This window comes from Microcebus murinus, chromosome 1 (assembly GCF_040939455.1).
Source record: "Microcebus murinus isolate Inina chromosome 1, M.murinus_Inina_mat1.0, whole genome shotgun sequence".
Taxonomy (NCBI): Eukaryota; Metazoa; Chordata; class Mammalia; order Primates; family Cheirogaleidae; genus Microcebus; species Microcebus murinus.
Window position 1 is genome coordinate 89,197,930 of NC_134104.1, and position 22,372 is coordinate 89,220,301.

Sequence of the window (22,372 nt, forward strand, 5' to 3'; positions counted from 1 at the left end):
TATGGGATAAATAATTCAACTTAAATTTCTAGGCCAGGTGCGGTAGCTCACGCCTGTAATCCTAGCACTCTGGGAGGCCAAGGCAGGCGGATTGCTCAAGATCGGGAGTTGGAGACCAGCCTGAGCAACAGCGAGACCCCATCTCTACTAAAAATAGAAAGAAATTACCTGGACAACTAAAAAATACATATATAAAAAATAAATTAACCAGGCATGGTGGTGCGTGCCTGTAGTCCTAGCTACTCCGGAGGCTGAGGTAGTAGGATTGCTTGAGCCCAGGAGTTTGAGGTTGCTGTGAGCTGAGCTGATGCCATGGCACTCAACTAATGTCTAATGTCAGCATAAAATGTGAATGTTTAAGGTAAATCTAATCCAGAATTGCAGTATGATTGAATTTGGAAGATGAAGGAGAGGAAGTGTGTGTGTGTGCCCACATACAGGTGATACATGGTTTGAGAGCACAAAAGAAATACTCTTCTCTCATAACAAACAGTATGCAATCATGTCAGTGTCATCATGGTCTAATAAGCTTTGCATAACCACTTGAAATTATAAACCTATGTATAATTTTGATTGCTATTAATAGATTATAAATTCTCATATTAAGTATGTTCAAAATGACTAGGTTAAAAGTAATAATACTTAACATCAGCTGTAAAACTAGGAGTAGGAGTATCAATAGAAATGTGGTAAGTCCCATGGCAATATCTGTGGGGAAAGTTTAGGAAGAGATGGGTGTCAGGGACTTTCTAACATGTTTGAGTTTTTAAGAAATATATGTTACTTCTATAATTAGAAAATCATAAATATTTTCAAATTAATTTCTAAACTGTATAAGTATTTAATTATTCACAGTGATTGCTCATGATAATATGTCTCTTCTGCTAATTAGAAAGTGATTTTTTTAAGGTACCTGAATGCTAAGATTGAATTAATTTTTAGAAACATAATTTTTCTACTCTGATGATGTGTTTGCTACTAAATCTAGATTCTTAAGCTTGCTGGTCTAGAAAGAGTGATGTATTTTTCTTACTTCAAAACATGTGCATGATAGTATTTAAATGAGGCTGTATGATGTGGTAGAAAAAATATAAGTGATGAAACCAAATATATTAGTACATCATGTACGACCATTGAACAGAACATGAAAATAATTATATATTTTATAAAAGGCACAACATATACTCAAATTTCCTTATGAGTCTTCTTATGTGTCCTATGTTTTTATGTGTGGTTTTAAATGAAATATAAATTTAATCAAATGTTTATTTTAGGTGCTCTATTACCTGAAAGACACTATGCTAGGTTTTATGGGTCATTTAAAGGAAAATCTATCTTTGTTTTCAAGTTACTTACAGTCTGGCTGGGGAAACATGGAAGAGATAAATTGTTTACCAAATCTAGAACCCTGGGAGTGGTGATGTGCCCTGCTATATATATTACATTGGCCAATGTAATATATGGGAGAGTTTTCAGTTGGACTTTTTTCTTTTTTTTAATCTCTTCCTCTTCTGCTTCATCTTGCCTGGAATACATTTGGACAACTGGAACTCCAGCAGTAATCTTGAGCCATGATGAAACCTTGATATTGGAAGCCACTCATCCAATCTTCATTTTAATTAATAAAAGAAACAAAATATAAACAAGTGAAAAGTTCAAGAATAAGATGTAAATACAATTACAGTTTAATAAAAGAAGAAATGGCACATGGCAGCATACAACTCACTGAATAGAACAGATATGGCATGGAGAGGTAGTACATGGTATTCAAGTGTTCAGACTGGGCTCTAAAAAAAACATATAGAAATTTAATACAAGACAAAAGAGTCACTTCAGCTATCAAAGAAAAGGTGAATTTTTAAATAAATGATGTTGAAACAGCTGGACAACCATTTGGAAAAAGATAAAATTGGATTGATACATTACTTCATGTACCAAGATACATTGTAAATGGATTCAAAAATGCAAATGTTAAAAAAATAAGCCATAAAATAATAGAACAAAACACAGATGGATTCCTTCATAACTCAGCAATGAGTAAAGCCTTTAAAAATATGACTCAAAATCCAGAATCAATATTAAAAAATACTGACAAATTTGATGACACATACATTTAAAAATTTTGCATGTCAAAAAGAAAAGAAAAAAACATAAGAAAATTAAAAAGACAAATGAATAGCTGGAGAAAATATTTTCAATTTATATTATTTCAAAGAGATATCTCCGGGAAAGCCAATTCGAATAACATCAGACTTCTCTAATGAGACTTTACAAGCAAGGAGAGACTGGGGCCCCATTCTCACTCTTTTGAAACAAAACAATGCCCAGCCTAGAATATTATTCCCTGCAAAACTAAGCTTCATATATGAAGGAGAAATAAAAACATTCTCAGACAAGCAAAGGCTCAGAGAATTCACCAAGACAAGACCAGCCCTACAAGAAGTACTTAAAACAGCGTTACGCACGGAACATCATAATAATAATCCACGGATATAAAAACAACCAAAACCCAAAGATATTAAAGGCCAGATATTACAATGGCTCAAGACAGAAATCATAGCAACAACATCCAACCCAACAGAATGATCAGTAATCTACCTTACCTATCAGTTCTCTCAATAAATGTGAATGGCTTAAACTCTCCACTCAAGAGACATAGGCTGGCTGAATGGATAAGAAAATACAGGCCAAGTATATGCTGTCTTCAGGAAACACATTTAACCTGCAAGGATGCACATAGACTAAAAATAAAAGGGTGGAGATCAATATTCCAAGCAAATAGAAACCAAAAGAAGGCTGGTGTGGCAGTTCTAATTTCAGACGATTTAGTTTTTAAACCAACAAAAGTAGTAAAAGACAAAGAGGGTCATTATATAATGGTGAAGGGCACAGTCCAACAAGAGGAGATAACAATTTTAAATATATATGCACCCAACTTAGGTGCACCCAGATTCATAAAGCAAACCTTACTGGAGCTAAGCAAATGGATTAATAGCAACTCCATAATCGCCGGAGATTTCAACACCCCACTGACGGCACGAGACAGATCCTCCAAACAGAAAATTAATAAAGAAATAATGGACTTAAACAAAACTCTAGAACAATTGGGTCTGACAGACATCTACAGAACATTCTACCCAAAATCCACTGAATATACGTTCTTCTCATCAGCTCACGGGACATTCTCTAAGATTGACCATATCCTAGGACACAAAGAAAATCTCAAGAAATTTAAAAAAATAGAAATCATTCCATGTACTTTCTCAGATCACAGTGGAATAAAACTAGAAATCAACCCTAACAGAAACTCACATTTCTACACAAAAACGTGGAAATTAAACAACCTCCTACTAAATGATTACTTCGTAAATGAAGAAATCAAGACGGAAATAAAAAACTTCTATGAAGAAAACGACAATGGAGAGACAAGTTATCAACTCCTCTGGGACACAGCTAAAGCAGTTCTGAGAGGAAAGTTTATCTCCATAAATGCCTATAACCAAAAGGCAAGAAGATCACAAATAGACAATCTAATGAAACGACTCAAAGAGCTGGAAAAAGAAGAACAGACCAACCCCAAACCCAGCAGAAGAAGTGAAATCAACAAGATCAAATCAGAACTAAACGAAATTGAAAACAGGAAAGCTATTCAGGAGATTAATAAAACAAAAAGTTGGTTCTTTGAAAAAATAAACAAAATTGACACGCCATTGGCTAAGCTAACGAAAAGCAGAAAAGAGAAATCTCTAATAAGCTCCATCAGGAATGAAAAAGGAGATATCACAACTGATCCCAAAGAGATACAAGATACAATTTATGAATACTACAAAAATCTTTATGCACACAAACTGGTAAATGTGGAGGAAATGGACAAATTTCTAGAAACACACAGCCTCCCTAGGCTCAACCAGGAAGAAATAGATTCCCTGAACAGACCAATCTCAACAGCTGAAATAGAAACAGCAATTAAAAATCTCCCTAAAAAGAAAAGTCCCGGTCCAGATGGCTTCACACCTGAATTTTACCATACTTACAAAGAAGAACTAGTACCTATCTTGCAGAAACTATTCCACAACATCGAGAAGAACGGAAACCTCCCCGACACCTTTTATGAAGCGAATATTACTCTGATACCAAAACCAGGAAAGGATGCAACAAAAAAAGAAAACTACAGACCAATATCCCTAATGAATATAGATGCAAAAATTTTCAACAAAATCTTAGCTAACCGAATCCAGACACTTATCAAAAAAATAATCCACCACGACCAAGTGGGCTTCATCCCAGGGATGCAGGGATGGTTCAACATACATAAATCTATAAATGCAATTCACCACATCAACAGAAGCAAAAACAAAGACCACATGATCCTTTCAATAGATGCAGAAAAAGCTTTTGACAAAATTCAACACCCTTTCATGATACGAACACTTAAGAAAATAGGCATAGAAGGGACATACCTAAAAATGATACAAGCCATATATGACAGACCCGTAGCCAACATCATACTGAATGGGGAAAGACTGAAATCATTCCCACTTAGAACTGGAACCAGACAAGGCTGCCCACTATCTCCACTTCTATTCAACATAGTGCTGGAAGTCTTGGCTACAGCAATCAGACAGGAAAATGGAATGAAAGGTATCCAAATAGGGGCAGAAGAGATCAAACTTTCACTGTTTGCTGATGATATGATATTGTATCTAGAAAACCCCAAGGATTCAACCAAGAAACTCCTGGAACTGATCAATGAATTTAGTAAAGTCTCAGGATACAAAATTAATACACAGAAATCAGAGGCATTCATATACGCCAACAACAATCTAATTGAGAACCAAATCAAAGACTCAATTCCCTTCACAATAGCAACAAAGAAATTAAAGTACCTAGGAATATATTTAACCAAAGAGGTAAAAGACCTATACAGGGAGAACTATGAAACACTGAGGAAGGAAATAGCAGAGGATGTAAACAGATGGAAATCCATACCATGCTCGTGGATCGGCAGACTCAATATCGTCAAAATGTCTATACTACCCAAACTGATCTACAGATTCAATGCAATACCTATTAAAATCCCATCAGCATTCTTCACAGATATAGAAAAAATAATTTTACGCTTCGTATGGAACCAAAGAAGACCCCGAATATCAAGAGCAATTCTAGGCAACAAAAACAAAATGGGAGGCATTAATATGCCAGATATTAAACTATACTACAAAGCTGTAGTAATTAAAACAATATGGTATTGGCACAAAAACAGGAATATTGACCAGTGGAACAGATGTGAGAATCCTGATATAAAACCATCCTCATATAGCCGTCTCATCTTTGACAAAGCAGACAAAAACATACGCTGGGGAAAAGAATCCCTCTTCAATAAATGGTGCTGGGAAAACTGGATAGCCACCTGTAGAAGGCTAAAACAGGACCCACACCTTTCACCTCTCACAAAAACCAACTCACGCTGGATAACAGACTTAAACCTAAGATATGAAACTATTAGAACTCTAGAGGAAAAAGTTGGAAACACTCTCCTAGACATCGGCCTGGGCAAAGAGTTTATGAAGAAGTCCCCAAAGGCAATCACAGCAGCAACAAAAATAAATAAATGGGACATGATCAAACTACAAAGCTTCTGCACAGCCAAAGAAATAGTCATGAAAGTAAACAGACAACCTACAGAATGGGAGAAAATTTTTGCATCCTATGCATCCGATAAGGGACTGATAACTAGAATATACTTAGAACTCACGAAAATTAGGAAGAAAAAATCAAATAACCCCATTAAAAAGTGGGCAAAGGACTTGAACAGAAATTTTTCTAAAGAAGACAGAAGAATGGCCAACAAACATATGAAGAAATGCTCAACATCTCTAATCATCAGGGAAATGCAAATCAAAACCACAATGAGATATCACTTAACCCCAGTGAGAATGGCCTTTATCAAAAAATCTCCAAACAATAAATGCTGGCGTGGTTGCGGAGAGAGAGCAACACTCCTACACTGCTGGTGGGACTGCAAACTAGTTCAACCTCTGTGGAAAGCAATATGGAGATACTTTAAAGCGATACAAGTGAATCTACCATTTGATCCAGCAATCCCATTGCTGGGCATCTACCCAAATGATCCAGTGACACTCTACAAAAAAGACACCTGCACTCGAATGTTTATAGCAGCACAATTCATAATTGCAAGGCTGTGGAAACAGCCCAAGTGCCCATCAATCAAAGAATGGATTAATAAAATGTGGTATATGTACACCATGGAGTACTATTCAGCTCTAAGAAACAATGGTGATATAGCACACCTTATATTTTCCTGGTTAGAGCTGGAACCCATACTACTAAGTGAAGTATCCCAAGAATGGAAAAACAAGCACCAGATATATTCTCCAGCAAACTGGTATTAACTGAGTAGCACCTAAGTGGACACATAGGTGCTACAGTAATAGGGTATTGGGGAGGTGGGAGGGGGGAGGGGGGCGGGTATATACATACATAGTGAGTGAGATGTGCACCATCTGGGGGATGGTCATGATGGAGACTCAGACTTTTGGGGGGAGGGGGGGAAAGGGGCATTTATTGAAACCTTAAAATCTGTACCCCCATAATATGCCAAAATAAAAAAAAATAATTAAAAAAAAAAAAAAAAAAAGAGATATCTCCCCAAGACAAAAAGAGCTCTTAAAAATCGATTTTAAGGCCGGGCGCTGTGGCTCACGCCTGTAATCCTAGCTCTTGGGAGGCCGAGGCGGGTGGATTGCTCAAGGTCAGGAGTTCAAAACCAGCCTGAGCAAGAGCGAGACCCCATCTCTACTATAAATAGAAAGAAATTAATTGGCCAACTGATATATATATATATAAAAAATTAGCCGGGCATGGTGGCGCATGCCTGTAGTCCCAGCTACCCGGGAGGCTGAGGCAGAAGGATCACTCGAGCCCAGGAGTTTGAGGTTGCTGTGAGCTAGGCTGACGCCACGGCACTCACTCTAGCCTGGGCAACAAAGCGAGACTCTGTCTCAAAAAAAAAAAAAAAAAATCGATTTTAAAATGCAAAACAACAACCCAATAGAAAAATGAGCCAAAGTCATAGTCCAGCAGTTCACATAAAAAGGAAAACAAATGGCCCTTCAATATATGAACAGATACTCAATCTCACTCAAAACAAAAGAATGCAAATGAAAAGCACACTGAGAAACTATTTCTCACCTAAAAAAATGGTAAAAAATCAAAAACTGGGGGGCGGGTATATACATACATAATGAGTGAGATGTGCACCATCTGGGGGATGGTCATGATGGAGACTCAGACTTTTGGGGGGAGGGGGGAAAATGGGCATTTATTGAAACCTTAAAATCTGTACCCCCATAATATGCCGAAATTAAAAAAAAAAAGTTTTTTCCACCCTAAAAAAGAAAAAACAAAAAAACCCAAAAAAACCAAAACAAAAAAATCAAAAACCGACAACAGTCTGTTATAGAAGTTGGGAGAAACCAGGCACTCTCATCCATTGTTAGTGAGATACAATTTGAAACAACTCCATGGAGAGGAATGTGGTGATATATAACAAAATTACAGATACTTTTATCCTTTGATTCAACAATCTCACTTTTAAGAATATATGTATGTTATACCTGTTACTTTATACTAAATTTGTATGTGTCTTCAGAGCCCAGACTCAACACTCCGGCACTATGTACTGTCTCTCCATGCTCTATTTGTGCCATTCATGACTTGTATACTGTCATGTGCCATTTCCTCTTTGATTAAACTATAACTATTTTATAGTATTTTGTAATATACCTATACATGTATAAAATGACATATACAGCATTATGTATGACAGCAAAAAACTATTAAAACATACAAATAACCATCAATAAACTTTGGTGGAATGAAACTAAGGTATATCTCCATAATGGAAACTATGTAACTTTCCCTGGATGGAGTACTATAAAACCATAAAAAAGGAATATTGGTATAAAAGAATCTAAGGTGTAATGTTAAGTTAAAAAGGCTACACAGAGGACAGTGTATATAGTATATTGCATTTTACACAGGCCACACACACACAAACACACACACAGTTACAAAAAGACAATGGTGATATGGCACCTCTTGTATTATCCTGGATAGAGCTGGAACCCATTCTACTAAGTGAAGTATCCCAAGAATGGATAAATAAGCATCACATTGTACTCACCATCAAATTGGTTTTAACTGATCAACACCTAAGTGCACATCTAGGAATAACATTCATGGGTGTTGGACAGATGGTGGGGGAGGCGGGGATGGGTATACTCACACATAATGAGTCCGATGTGCACTGTCTGGGGGATGGGCATGCTTGAAGCTCTGACTCAGGTGGGGCAAGGGCAATGCACATAACCTAAACCTTTGTACCCCCATATATGCTGAAATAAAAAAAAAGAAAGAAACATACCCAGGCACACAGGACAGGTAAATCAGAAACTAATTTTTTTTAAGAGATAGAGTCATCCTGTGTTGCCTTGGCTGATTATTCAGAAGTCCAGTCATTGCACACTACAGCTTCGAACTCCTGGCCTTAAGCTCTCCCACCTTAGCTTGTCAAGTAGCTGGGACTACAAGTGCATACCACCTTGCCTGACCCAAAAGCTAAAATTTTTTAATGTATCTATTGTGAAATATGGAAAGAGAGTAACATTTTCCTGAATATGTTTTGGTTTAAAGTTTTAAATTTAGAACTATGACTTGCTTTAAATTTTTAACTGTCAAATCATGAAAATGTATATTCAAGAATAAAATTAAATATAAAAATAATTCCTAAAATTGAAAGGAACTAAAAAAATGAAACATATATCTAACTGGTAACATAACCACACATAGAAAAGCATTATTTCAAGTAATTTTAGAACATAATAATTGTACAAACTTAGTGGATATATTGTAAGGACAAAAGAAAACTGCAAGAAAATCTCAAACTTTATTTGTCAATTTTATTATTGGTGGTGATGCTAATGTTATTAGCTTAAAATTATTTAGTATGTATGATAACAAAAATAACTATGTTTGTGTTGTTAGAAACAAGATGTTCAGTATAAATATAAAATCAAAAAAGTTAAGTAAATAATTGGAAATTGAATTGCAAGCATCTATATAGATTTATGACTTTTTAGATTTTTTATTTAGAAGCAATTTAAAAATTACAGAAAATCTGCAAAATAATATGAAGAATATCATTTTGCCATTTTTCTAGATCTTTCTATTATTAACATTTTGCCTCATTTACTTTATCATTTGCTCTATTTATCTACACACACACACAATTTTTTTCCTGAAACTGTTGACAGTAAGTTGCATAAATCATCGTTAAATGTGTCTAAGAGTAAGAATATTCTCAACTTCAATAAACTTAACATTGATTCAATAAATCTTTCTAATCTGCTATCCATATTTCAAATGTGTCAATTGACCAATTAATACCCTCTATATAGCAGTTTTGTTTTGTTTTTATTGTTGTTGTTGTTGTTTTACCTCCAGTTTAGAATCCAGTCTAGATCAGGAATTACATTTAGTCATTAAGTCTCTTTGGTCTCCTTTAGTCTGGAACATTTCCTCAGTCTTTCTTTGTCTTATATAGCATTGATCTTTTTTTTAAAAAAAGAACTTTTAAAATAAACTATTTCTCATTTTGAGTTTGTCTGATATTTCCTTGCCATTAGATTGAGGCTATGCTTCCTAGCTACAATATTATGTAAGCGACACTGTGTCCTTCCCAGGGTGATATCAATTTTGATCATCTGCTCAGGGTGTGTCTGATTTATCTACTGTATCATCATCATCATCACCATCTCCTGATTAAAACAACAACAATATATATCCTAGGTCTGCCCACATAAAGGATCTAGGACCTATCCCCTAATGATCCAGGGGCAAAATCACCACTACTGCCCCAAATCAGGTCTCTGAATGCTATCCGCCAGTCCCAGGGATTCTTGGAGTAATGGCTGTCCCCAGGTCAAGAGCAGGGAATTTACAAGGTGAGCTTGGAGCATCTCATTGTGCCACAAAGTACAATGGGGAAGTTTTCAAAATCTGAACCATCTCAAGAGGACTCTAGAGCCAGCCTGAAGGGGATCCCATTGGCCAAAGATGGGACAATCTTAGTATCAAAAAGAAAATAATCATAATTGATTGACTGATAGGCATTGGCTACATGAATATCCATGAGTCCATAATAATACTCTCCATGCTATTCATAGGAGAAGACATATTAAGCTTTTTTCACTTCTAAGTGTTTTAGTGTTCATTGTCTAAGCAGTTGAGCAAGTTTCACTTCTTCTGGCAACTCAACTTTTTCCAGATCCAGCTCAGAAGCTGCTTGCCTTGAGAAGCCTTCTCTAAAGCCTCTATGTAATTCATAGATTCTTTATATTCCAGTGACAGTCATCATACAGGCCTCTTTAAATGCATCTGTCAATACTCTACTGAAATTGCTTAACTGCATTTTTCCCTCCAGACTATTAGTTTATACATACAGGACCTGTCTGGGTTTTATTTATTGTGTTATTCCTAATGCCTACCATATATTAAATGTAATTTTATATACAGCATTATATAATATTATTATGTGTTGTGAATAAACAGATCAATTTCAATAATACTCTCTGTTTTTTTCTTGGTCACGCAATACAGATTTGTCTATATTTTATAAAATGGTTGAGTGCTGTTAAGTAGAGGGCCATTTTAGCTAACATGACAAAATTTCATCACAATGTTTTTTAGTGTTTTTTCCCCAATTTGTCCACCTGTCAATCACAGCTTTAGCACTGAGTAGATTAGAAATAAGGCCCACAACATTTGCTTGATTCCTATGCTGAGACAATAATATCCTAGTCTATTTTCTCTCCCTTTCTGTTCATATACAAAAACCTACCGTTAATGTAGGGCAGAGAGTATTAAAGTCAAATTATTGATTTAAAAAAAAACTTGTAATTGGTGATTTGATTTAGTTGTAATATTTTTAAAATAGAAGTCTGAAATAATTTTTTTTTAAATGTGATCCAACGTCTGAAACACACCAGTGGCAACCAAGCCACTATGTGGTGTGTTCACCAATAAGTTATCTGTATCAAACTTTTCTCATGTGGGCTCTCGCTATGTGGAGCAAACCATCTGTCAAGGGCACGTATAAACACACTCAAGTGCGGGAAATCTCTCTCACACGGTGCATGGATTCCCATTGAACCCAGGGGCGAGCGAGCGCCGATAGGTGTGGCCACGGCGGTGGATTTATACCAGTGTGTGCTTGGGGGAATCTCGCCGGCTCCCGCGGTGGAGGGGGTGGGACCGGGACTGCAGCGTTAGCTGCGGGACTTAAAAAAGATGTGTGTGGCAGGGCAGCAGCTCCCTTAGTGCAGCGCTGCCAGAGGGAGCTGGAGCTGGCCGCGGTGCTGAACACGTTTCTGCGGCTTCCACGAGGTTGGCGGGCGGGAAATGGATGGATCGGTAGGGCTGTGAGTTCGCAGGCAACCGGCAGTATCAAGTCTTGGGGTGTCGATTCCTGGCTGTGGGCAGGAGATGCACAGGCCGCGTCCGGGGGAGTCACCTCGCTATTGTAGGCGCGGCCTCTGACCGGTCACTGCAGCTCCTACTCAACAGCAACACGTCCCGTATTTATTCTTTGAGTGCCTATTGAGTCCCCCACACTTGGCGTCCACCCCCAAGTAGTCCACATAACACTCTCTGAATTCAAAGAAAAAGAACTAAAGCTCCGAAGGTTGAAAATCTTGCCCAGGGAACACAGCTACGAAATGGCTGGTCTTTCTCAATCATGCCTCAAAAGATGTTTACTGCATACCTTCCAGGAGCCAGCGCCACAGCCCCTGCTCCTCGGCTTGTCAGATCCATGCACCTCCGACCCATGCCCCTTTCCCTTCTCCATCCCCCCACCCGAATCCCAGAAGTTTGCATCAGGAAAAAGTAATCTCAGGCGGCATAACCTCTATCACCCATAAATTGGGGGCGTGGACTAAGGACTGGAAGTCGGTGGAGGGTTTATTCACACCTCTTGCGCCTATGCACTCAGAAGTCCAACCCGGGTGGGAGATCCAACTCTGAGTCCCCAGTTCTCTGTGTAGCCTCGGTCTAGTGGTCACGTCTCCGAACCTCCTTCTCCGCGTTAGTATGACAAAGGGTTGGTTTAGGGATGCTAGCGGCTCTTCCCTGGTGCGCACCGGTCTCCTCTTAGGTCCAATACAAACAGAAGGCCTTTTCCCCCCTTCCTAACCAATCCCTTTCCCAAGTAGAGATAGGCACGCTCTCATTTTCTCCCCACCAGGTCCACAGCCAGCTCTACCCCTTGTTGGAGAAAGAATTGAGGTCCCAGCGGCTGACGTCCGTCCTCCCCGCTGCTGCCACTGTCCCCACCCCCAACCCCCGGTGTGACCTGTCCTTCCGGGCCACATTCGCCCAAGGCTCGAAAGAGAAGAGAGCTCCTCACACTCCCGCTGGGTAGCGCCTGGTCTCTGGGGGCCCCGCGCTGGGACGCTTTCGGAAGTGCGAGATGGAGCTGAACCGAGAACCAGAGCTGGAGGCGGGGCTGACCGGACAGCTCCGGTGACAGGTAGTTGTGTGGGCGCCCGCGGGAGGCTGGGTTGGGAGATAGGGACTTTGGGGAAAAGGGGTGAGGAAAGGGGAGGTGCCAGAAAAAGCTGTGGGTCATTCTGTCACTCTCTTTACCCAGTCTCTCTCCCTCTCGCTCCTCCCCATCGCACCTCACTTCCCTCTCTCTCTTCTCCAAGCATCCTTTCTGTACTCCCGCGCCGCTTCTCCCTCGCACTTCCCTGCGCCCAAGGGGACCTCTTCGGGGACCAGCTCGATCTGGCCTCCCAGCGCAGCCGCGTCGCAGAGCCAGTTCAGCTGAGCCGGCAGCATGTGGAACGCGACGCCGAGCGAGGAGTCCGAGTCCAACTTCACGCTGGCGGACCTGGGCTGGGACAGTCCCCCGGGCAACGACTCGCTGGCCGACGACCTGCTGCGACTCTTCCCCGCGCCGCTGCTGGCGGGCATCACAGCTACCTGCGTGGCGCTCTTCGTGGTGGGCATCGCCGGCAACCTGCTCACCATGCTGGTGGTGTCGCGCTTCCGCGAGCTGCGCACTACCACCAATCTCTACCTGTCCAGCATGGCCTTCTCTGACCTGCTCATCTTCCTCTGCATGCCCCTCGACCTCGTGCGCCTCTGGCAGTACCGGCCCTGGAACTTCGGCGACCTGCTCTGCAAACTCTTCCAGTTCGTCAGCGAGAGCTGCACCTACGCCACGGTGCTCACCATCACGGCGCTGAGCGTCGAGCGCTACTTCGCCATCTGCTTCCCGCTGCGGGCCAAGGTCGTGGTCACCAAGGGCCGGGTGAAGCTGGTCATCCTAGTCATCTGGGCCTTGGCCTTCTGCAGCGCCGGGCCCATCTTCGTGCTAGTCGGGGTGGAGCACGAGAACGGCACTGACCCTCGGGACACCAATGAGTGCCGCGCCACCGAGTTTGCGGTGCGCTCCGGACTGCTCACGGTCATGGTGTGGGTGTCCAGCGTCTTCTTCTTTCTGCCTGTCTTCTGCCTCACGGTCCTCTACAGTCTCATCGGCAGGAAGCTGTGGCGGAGGAGGCGCGGGGACGCGGCGGTGGGCGCCTCGCTCAGAGACAAGAACCACAAGCAAACCGTGAAAATGCTGGGTAGGTCGCGCGTGCCCTCGGGCTTTCTCTCCCGGGTCGGGTCCCTCCTCTCCCCATGCCTTCCCCCTTCTCCCCCGGTCTCCATCTCTCTCTCTCTCCTGTTTCTCTCAGTCTCTGTCTTTCTGCATGTCTCTCAATTGTTCTCTTTTCCTCTCCACTCCCCCCTCCTTACTTTCCCACTATCCAGACTCTCTCTTTTGATCTCTATCTGTCTCTGTCTTTCTGTCTCTCCGCTCTCTTTCATGGAGAAATGCCTCCACCTTTTTATTTGCCTAAAATGAATTTTAGATCAGCCTAGAAACTTTGCTTCAAAGGATATTTTATAAAAGTCTATTTTGGTCTTTGAGGGTTAAAATTGAGGTTAAGCTTCCTGCCTCAAATAGAATTTGTGGGTATCTAAGTTACATTAAGAAAAGCAGGCATTGGATCTAGAAAATATTCAGTGGCAAATTTAACCAAAGATATGATCAATGTGGAGAATTCTGTTAGAGCTGATTCGCTTTCAATATTGTGATTTGTTCTCAGATAATTTCATCAATTCTGTTTACCCTGCTGCTGTTTATACTAAGCTTTGTAAGAAAGGGACAAATCAGTGGGGTCTCTTTATTTGTTTTCATAATTACCCATAGGGTAGACTAAGATAAGGTAGGATAAACAAGGCTGCAACAAGAGAAAAGGAAACTTTGTGGAATCTGACAGAGACTTATTACCCCTCTTCCCAAATGGCCTTGCAGGTATATTTGGGTGCAATGTCACAACTAAAGTGTGGTGAATATTTATTGCATGAATTCAACTTCTTTAAGTGTATGTTTGGTACAAGTGAAGTAATACAAAATATGTTCACATCCAAGCAAAATATTAATTGTACACACTTTTTCAGAACCAGAGCCTGTATATTTCATTGTTTGGATATTATGGTCAACATTTCATACTCCTTGGCATATTTAATGCTTCTTAGAAGCCATTCCAGGATGATTTCATATTTGCAATTTTACAATTCCTGGATCCTGCATATTAAAGTGATATAGTTTATTCAAAGAATGTCAAAGATTTTATTTTCTAGACTGTGATTCTCATATGACTCATACATTGTAAACCTACAAATGTCCTGCAGGGGACTCTAGGCTCTCATCTATGAGACTCACACTGCTACCATGGCAGTCAAATTGCTACTATGCAACTTAGTTTTAAGGGTAAGTGGAATAATTTCCTCTAATTTTATTTTTTAAGCTATTAATTTTCTCACTGGTGTCTCAACACCAATGTTAATTTTCTTCTCCTTTGACAATTTGAAGGCGATCACTAAAGTAGTTTAGGGACTAAAATACTATATCTTGTTATTTTTCCCTTGATTTCTGAATTTTAAAAGGTTAGTCTAAAAATTTACAAGTCTTGAAAAATTATCTTACATGGGCAAAATGAAGACTTGAGTGGATGATAATTAACGTTAGTTGGTTTAATGGCCTTTTATGCCTCACTTACATCTAGTAGGTAGCATAGAATCATCCATCTTAGTGGTTCTTAGTCCTGACTGCACATTCAGTCCTCTGTGAAACTTAAAAAAGAAAAGAAAAGAAAAAGCAAGTCTCCTGGTCTCCTTCCTAAACATTTTAATTTAGTGAATCCATATTATATCCAAGGAATCTGCATTGCTTAAAAAAAAAGTGCCCCAGGAAACTGATACACAGTTATGGTTGAATAGAACCACTTTACCTCATATGTTTGTGTTGTGTTTAACACTTATAAGGAGGTAGACTATTGTGAATAAATGTCAACTCAATCACAAAATCACTCAAACAGTTGTTAAATAAAAATGACTGGGAAGCTCATTCAAAAATTGTTGAACTTTTGGTGCAGACAGATTCAATCTTTGTTATAATAAAATGTAGGAATGGGTAAAAGCAGAACACAGTGTTTTTCTTAAGGCAATGGTCATAATACATAATCAAAACAAACTAAGTCTTAAAAATAGAATGTGGTTTGCTATGACATTTCTTGAACTGACGATCTCTCTCCCATTGTCCTTTTAGCTGTAGTGGTGTTTGCCTTCATCCTCTGCTGGCTGCCCTTCCACGTAGGGCGCTATTTATTTTCCAAATCTTTTGAGCCTGGCTCCCTGGAGATTGCTCAGATCAGTCAGTACTGCAACCTCGTGTCCTTTGTCCTCTTCTACCTCAGCGCTGCCATCAACCCCATTCTGTACAACATCATGTCTAAGAAGTACCGGGTGGCGGTGTTCAAACTTCTGGGATTCGAACCCTTCTCCCAGAGAAAGCTCTCCACTCTGAAGGATGAAAGTTCTCGGGCCTGGACAGAATCTAGTATTAATACATGACTTAGCACATTGCTGAGCGCAGTCACCGCTTATTGTTCAAAACCGGAAGCCATAGCACAGCAGAACTTCGGAGGAAGTTGAAGGTTAATTTTGGAATTAGGGACCCATAGATCTGGAAACAATTGAGAGGAAAGAAAAGACATAATTTGTAGGGTGTGAGCAGTTTGATTTGATTGCACACTCATCAGTGCTCTCATAAAGTATTTCTGCATATTCACTGCCTATGATTTTGCATTCTACCGCTGGTGCTGGTGAGAGCTTTGCACATCAGAGAAAGGAAGAAGTGCAGAGTGGGCAATTAGGGCACTTCTTGGTGGGTAAATCTGATTTAGATTTGCTTTGCTTTTTCATAATGGTTGAAATTATTTGGTTAAAAGAATGACATTAAAATAAAAATTTTAAAACCTGATTTTAAAAACCAACAATTTTCATAAAGCTTTAGAATAGTATTGTCCAAGGGAAATATAATGTAAGGCAGGTAAGTAATCAATATAAAAACTATTAATGAGAAATTTACTGTCCTTTTTTCACACCAATCTTTGAAATCTGGCATATCTTTCACATTTACAGAACTCCTTGATTTGTATACTAAGATTTCATCAGTAATACTTGATACACTTAGATTTCATAAAATTTACAGATGAAAAAGTATATTCAACAACCTAAGTTGTCTAAGCTTTCCAATAACTGAAACAACTATAAGTTTTAAACTCTAAATTAATTAAAATTAAACATTCAGTTCTTCAGTGTTCAGTAGCCACATGTAGCTTAACACATTAAATAATGCAGCTTTTGAGTATATTCAAAATTATCATTCACCTTATATAAAATGTTTAAAAATAAATATCTTTGGCCAGGCTCAGTGGCTCACGCTTGTAATCCTAGTACTCTGGGAGGCCAAGGTGGGAGGATAGCTTGAGGTAAGGAGTTCGAAACCAGCCTGAGCAAGAGCAAGACCCCATCTCTACTAAAAATAGAAACAAATTAATTGGCCAACTAAAAATATACAGAAAAAATTAGCTGAATTAGCTGGGCATGGTGGCACATGCCTGTAGTCTCAGCTACTCAGGAGGCTGAGGCAGAAGGATTGCTTGAGCCCAGGAGTTTGAGGTTGCTGTGATCTAGGCTGACACCACGGCACTCTAGCCCAGGCAACAGAGTGAGACTCTGTCTCAAAAAATAAATAAATGAATATCCTTTCCCCCAAATGTTTTTACAGTGAAATTAGCATAGCAGAATTTTAGAGTCATAAATCCTAAATATCACACCCAAATGTCCAAATTTTCATGCTTGGAAGAGAATGGCTATGAAATGTATAAGATACATTTTTAAATTAAATTGAATTATATGTGTTAATATTCAGGAAATGAAACTTTATAAAAATTATAGGTAATCATAAACTGCCTTATTTGGCTTAACACAAATACTTAAGCCAATCATAAGACTTTGATTTGTAAATAAAGGAATAATTTATAACACTCTGGCAAGCTTACAGGAAACTGAATGGACGTAGACATTTTTCAAATAGTGAAAGCAGTCACATGTGAAAAACAGAATCCCCTAAATGCTGCTGCATATTGATATTTCAGCATGATAATCTTTTCTTTTGATGGGGGAAAAACAATTTTGGCAACTCTTTGCATATTAATATATTATTTCAAAAATGATTTTGTCATAATCCTGTGCAATAATAAGTCATATAAGCATGAAGTTATCGGTTCTCAACCATGGAATTGATTGAGCCATTTGGGAAAATTACTGCCATAATTGTTTTCCCCCATTAAAAGAAAAGATTATCATGCTGAAATAATTGATTGACTATTTTGGAAACATCAAAAGACATAATTAGAATTGTTTCTCTAGAAAATTAATTCTGAAGTTCATTTACACACTGAAACTACACCACCAATTTGGCCCTAAACGCAGAACTTTAACAAGTTGTTTATTCAGTTCATTCTTAGGAGTGTATCAATATTTTTAAAAGGCACACTGACTCATTTACATTCATGGGAAATTAATTAGAGCATTTGGCATTATTATCTTAGATAATGCCCAGTAAATTCTAAAGAGGTAATTCAGTTTCCTGAAGCCTTAGAGTTTTTGTCTACAGGTACATGCTACTTGAGAGGAAAGAAAGAAAAAAGGCTTGACCTTCATTACACAGTTGATTGTTTTGAAGAAAAACAAACCCAATCAGTTTGTTAATCAGTTGCTTAAGCTGTTCAATGGTCCCCCTTCTCTTATGGGTTCACGTCTAGTCTTGGCCTAACTCAGTTCCAGGGAATAGTTTACCTAGCAAGGACCCCTACTGCCCTTGATTGGTATTAATCTGGGAATTCAGAGAATATGTTTAGAGAAAGGGAGCTTAAATTTGTCCTCCTGTACCATTGCCTTTTATTGTTTGTAACTTCTTTATGTTATCATACTCCATAAATCATTTAAGACTCAGGGAAGAGGAACTTAACATTAGCAAAATTGCTTCTAAAAGTCCATAATTCCACAAGCATTTATTATGTACCTGGTATGCTCTAAATTCTATCAATTACTAAACCAAGGATTTTATCCTTAACGATCTTACAATCACTTGCGTGTTATGTTGCAGTAAGTAACTGATAAATATCTTTAAATTGTGAAGTAAACATCTCTGACACTGGATCAAATTGCTCCTCAGCATCTCAAGGAGCTGCCATCCACTGTGTTGTTGGGTATTTGGCTCAAAATCAATTTGAAATGAGCTGTTCCTACTAGACCCAGTCAAATTTGTAGAAACAGTTAGTGTATCTGCTAGTGGTAATTACACTCACTGCATTCTTCAAATTTAGGGGAAAGTAAAGGAATCTTTTTGAAATCCAACTGTTTCCCTTTTCCTTGTTATCTAGCAATGAGATTGCTGTCACTGAATCTTACACTATGTCACAAAATCAAGGATGGGATCGTTTTCATTATAATGGAAAATAATTGTTATATAAGCAAGAACTTTTAAATAATTGCTTTAATAATTGCTTTTAAATTGCTTTTAAAACATTCATTGCCATGAGTTATTTAAAATTGGAAGTTTTGTAGTAGTAAGATTTAGAAACACTTCCAGTGCCTGGCCACGCCTTGAAAACCATGTTATAGTCAACTTTTTATTGCAAAGAAGGTTGTTGTCATGGGATTTGACTTGAAATACCAGCATTTCATGCTAATGCTTTTATTAAGAACCTGAATTCATTATAACTTATAGTTTTTAGTTCAATGTTGGCAGTTTTAGTTATTTTTCACTATCTTTTATTTATCCACATACTTGAATTTAGTATTAAAAAAAAACTGTGAGGTTTTTTTTGCAAGATTGGTGCCTGAAAACAATCTCTTGTCTTTTAAAAAACAGTTTGTACATCTTTAAAATGCGACATACATATTTACTTGTGTCAAAATTTCTTGTTACAAAGTCTGAGTGAAAAAAATATAACATTCTGCTTTCAAAAACACTGTATATAGTATAATGTCATTAAAGAATAAAGATAATATTAAAATGCCTAATATGTTTAGTAGCTAATGATTCTCCTATGATTTCTTTGCGATTTTAAATTGCAACACTAGCCAGGATATATACAATTGTAATTTAACTAGATGATAGTGATCAATGTTAATTTAGCAAATTGATAACACAAATATTTTTTATCTAGAAAATGAACGGTTAGTTAAAATCAACAGAAAGCAATGCTTTAAGCTCACATCACTTATTTATTCACATTAAATGAATTCAGTCATGTTAATCTTGGCAATGATCTGTTTTAAGCAGGTGAGGGAGGAGACTTGGATGAGGCTGTTTTTGTGTTTTTCCTTTTGAACTCAAACTCTTTCAGGATACTGGAGGCTAGCCATTTTGAGTGACAGAATTATCATCATCTAAAAAAAAAAAAAAGCTGCCTTGTCTATGCCCCTCCCAATTGTCTGGATATTCGCTGGAATTCCATTTAATATTTTATGCTGCGATGCAGTATATACCTTTGCTCAAAGGACTATCAACTGCCCTCACAACTGGCAAGCCAGTAAAGCCCTCAAAAAGCATGCCTCGTAAATGCACAGAAAGTTCCATCAAAATGTTTACTAATGTTCTTTCCAGAAGAACTCCTCTCTCCCCTAGTTACAGAGAAAGCATCGGGGAAAAAATGGTTTGAAAGATTCCCTGTGGTTTTAACATCTCAAATTCAAAACATTTCTCTGGTTCAAATAACAAAAACACTTATATTTTTCAATTTTATCACTCTCGGTTTAAGTATACTAGAAAACACTTGTTTATATAAATGTATCCAAATGGCATAATCCCCTGTTTCACTGACACATGGTGTATTCTAGGTCTGTATAGAATTTAATACTTGGTCGATTTGTGTTGTCATACTTGTTATAATATGTCATAAATGTTACTGATGATATTTTGATTTGCAATTCTTTTTCTGTAAGGTTTTTGTGAATGTTAAAGAAGAGTTTACTATAGCGCTCATGTAGCTGACTTATGAAATTAAACATAATTTTCCTTTTTGTGGGTGTCCTTACCAAACAATTTTTAATAATTGCTTAATAAATATCTTTTTAAAGCATGTGGCTGTCTTCTTCTGCTTACAGTTAAAAACCTTGATGTCTGGGATATATTATCTCGACCCTTGTCCTAGATTTTGTTTTATTTTTTCCTTTTAATTTCTGAAACATGTTATTTTGCAACCATGAGGTGGTGTTTGTTATGGTGAATTTTATTTCTCCAAGGTCTCCAATATTTAATTTAATAATGAGTTAACCAATTCCTGTAAAAATTAAGAGGAGAAGGGGACCCTGTGATGGACTGTGATCCTATGCTCTTGCCACCTCCCTATCCCTTCCAGCCTGTCCCTCCAGAATCAAGATGCCTTCTTTGGTGTTACAACAATGTGTGACCCAAAGACGATGGGCTCTTTAGAGTCAGGGGAAGGATTTCTATTCATTTTGCACTCAGCAGCCACTCACTGAATGTTGGATGGACAAATGAAGGCTTAAAGACCCAGGCATTAGCTTCCAGACACATGGATTCCAGGAGCCAATAAAGTTTAAAGCTAAAATTGGGGGTGGCCAACTTTTATTTGTCAATTAAGGGACTTTATTAATAAAATGCCCTACTCCCTAATATCATTTCAACTTAAAAAGGACATTTTAAAAATATATATTAAAATCTCAGAAAAAAGGGTAGTTACAGTGTGAAAATTCAATGTATACTACATGTCATAAAATTATACATGTATGCTGTTAACATGACTTAATTACAATTTGGAAATAGCATCTAAATTAAAATGTATAAATAATACTTGGCATTAATTACTAATACTTTAAAGTAATCCCAAGAAGCAAATCATGGGATTTGTTTTTATTGACTTACTGAGGCCTTTTCTAATATCTTCTGATACTTTCTGCCCATCTCTCCCTCAATTCAGTGTCAGCCAGTGCCCAGCACATTTTTTTAAAATTCAGTGATAGGTTTATTTCATTAAAATTAGTGTTTCTGAAAGTCTTAAATCAAATTATCCTCCTAATATATTTAAATTTATAATACAATATGCACATAAGCTGGTCTAGACACGGTGATTGGTTTGGAGTATAGACCATAACATTTCATTTCCCAAACGTTCTTAGGAGACAAAGATTATGGGTTAAAATTAAAGAAGCAATTATTTTTTCAAATAATAAAGTAATGACTGCCTAGCACATTTTTTCAGGCCCATTCTCACAAGAGACCCTGGGCCTGACTCTAAAGTCAAAAGAAGAAAGGGCAGCAGGCCTTTTTGGTAGGTATCATCTTCTGGGGTTAACCTACAAATGCTGCTTGCTCCTTGCTTCCCGACTCATAATTCAGTCAGTTCCTGATTTCACAACCAGCTTCCTTTAAGGGACATTCAAATTAATTATAAATCAATATATATCTACTGAAAAATCATTTGACAGTATGTATGAAATGCTTACAAACTTTGTGTACCCTGTGATGTAGTAATTTTACACTGAGACAAGATTATGGAGAAGCACAAAGATTTATCTCTAATGGTGGTCATTGCATCTTATTTATGAAAAGATGAAAAACTCAAATGTCTGAGAATAGGGAATTGGTTAAATAAATTCCAGTAATGATTATAGTTAACACTTATGTGACACTGTACTAAATGTTTTCAATTTTTTTTCTCATATAATCTTTCCAACATACCTAGAAGTTTCCATTATTATCCCTATGTGAGTGTGTGTTTGTGTGTATGTGAGTGTGTGTGTATGTAAGTGTGTGTTTGTGTGTGTGCCTGCGTGTGCAGGGGGGAGCGAGGTTTCA

At 38.1% G+C, this 22,372-nt stretch overlaps 1 protein-coding gene across 1 annotated transcript; it reads left to right on the plus strand.

Annotated features, from left to right (window-relative positions):
- Nucleotides 1-12,919: 12,919 nt before the first annotated feature.
- On the plus strand, nucleotides 12,920-16,050 carry GHSR (growth hormone secretagogue receptor). Its single transcript, XM_012736384.2, has 2 exons — nucleotides 12,920-13,715; nucleotides 15,746-16,050. Exons 1-2 carry the CDS (start codon nucleotides 12,920-12,922, stop codon nucleotides 16,048-16,050), a joined length of 1,101 nt encoding a protein of 366 aa, XP_012591838.1.
- The last annotated feature ends 6,322 nt before the right edge of the window (nucleotides 16,051-22,372 follow it).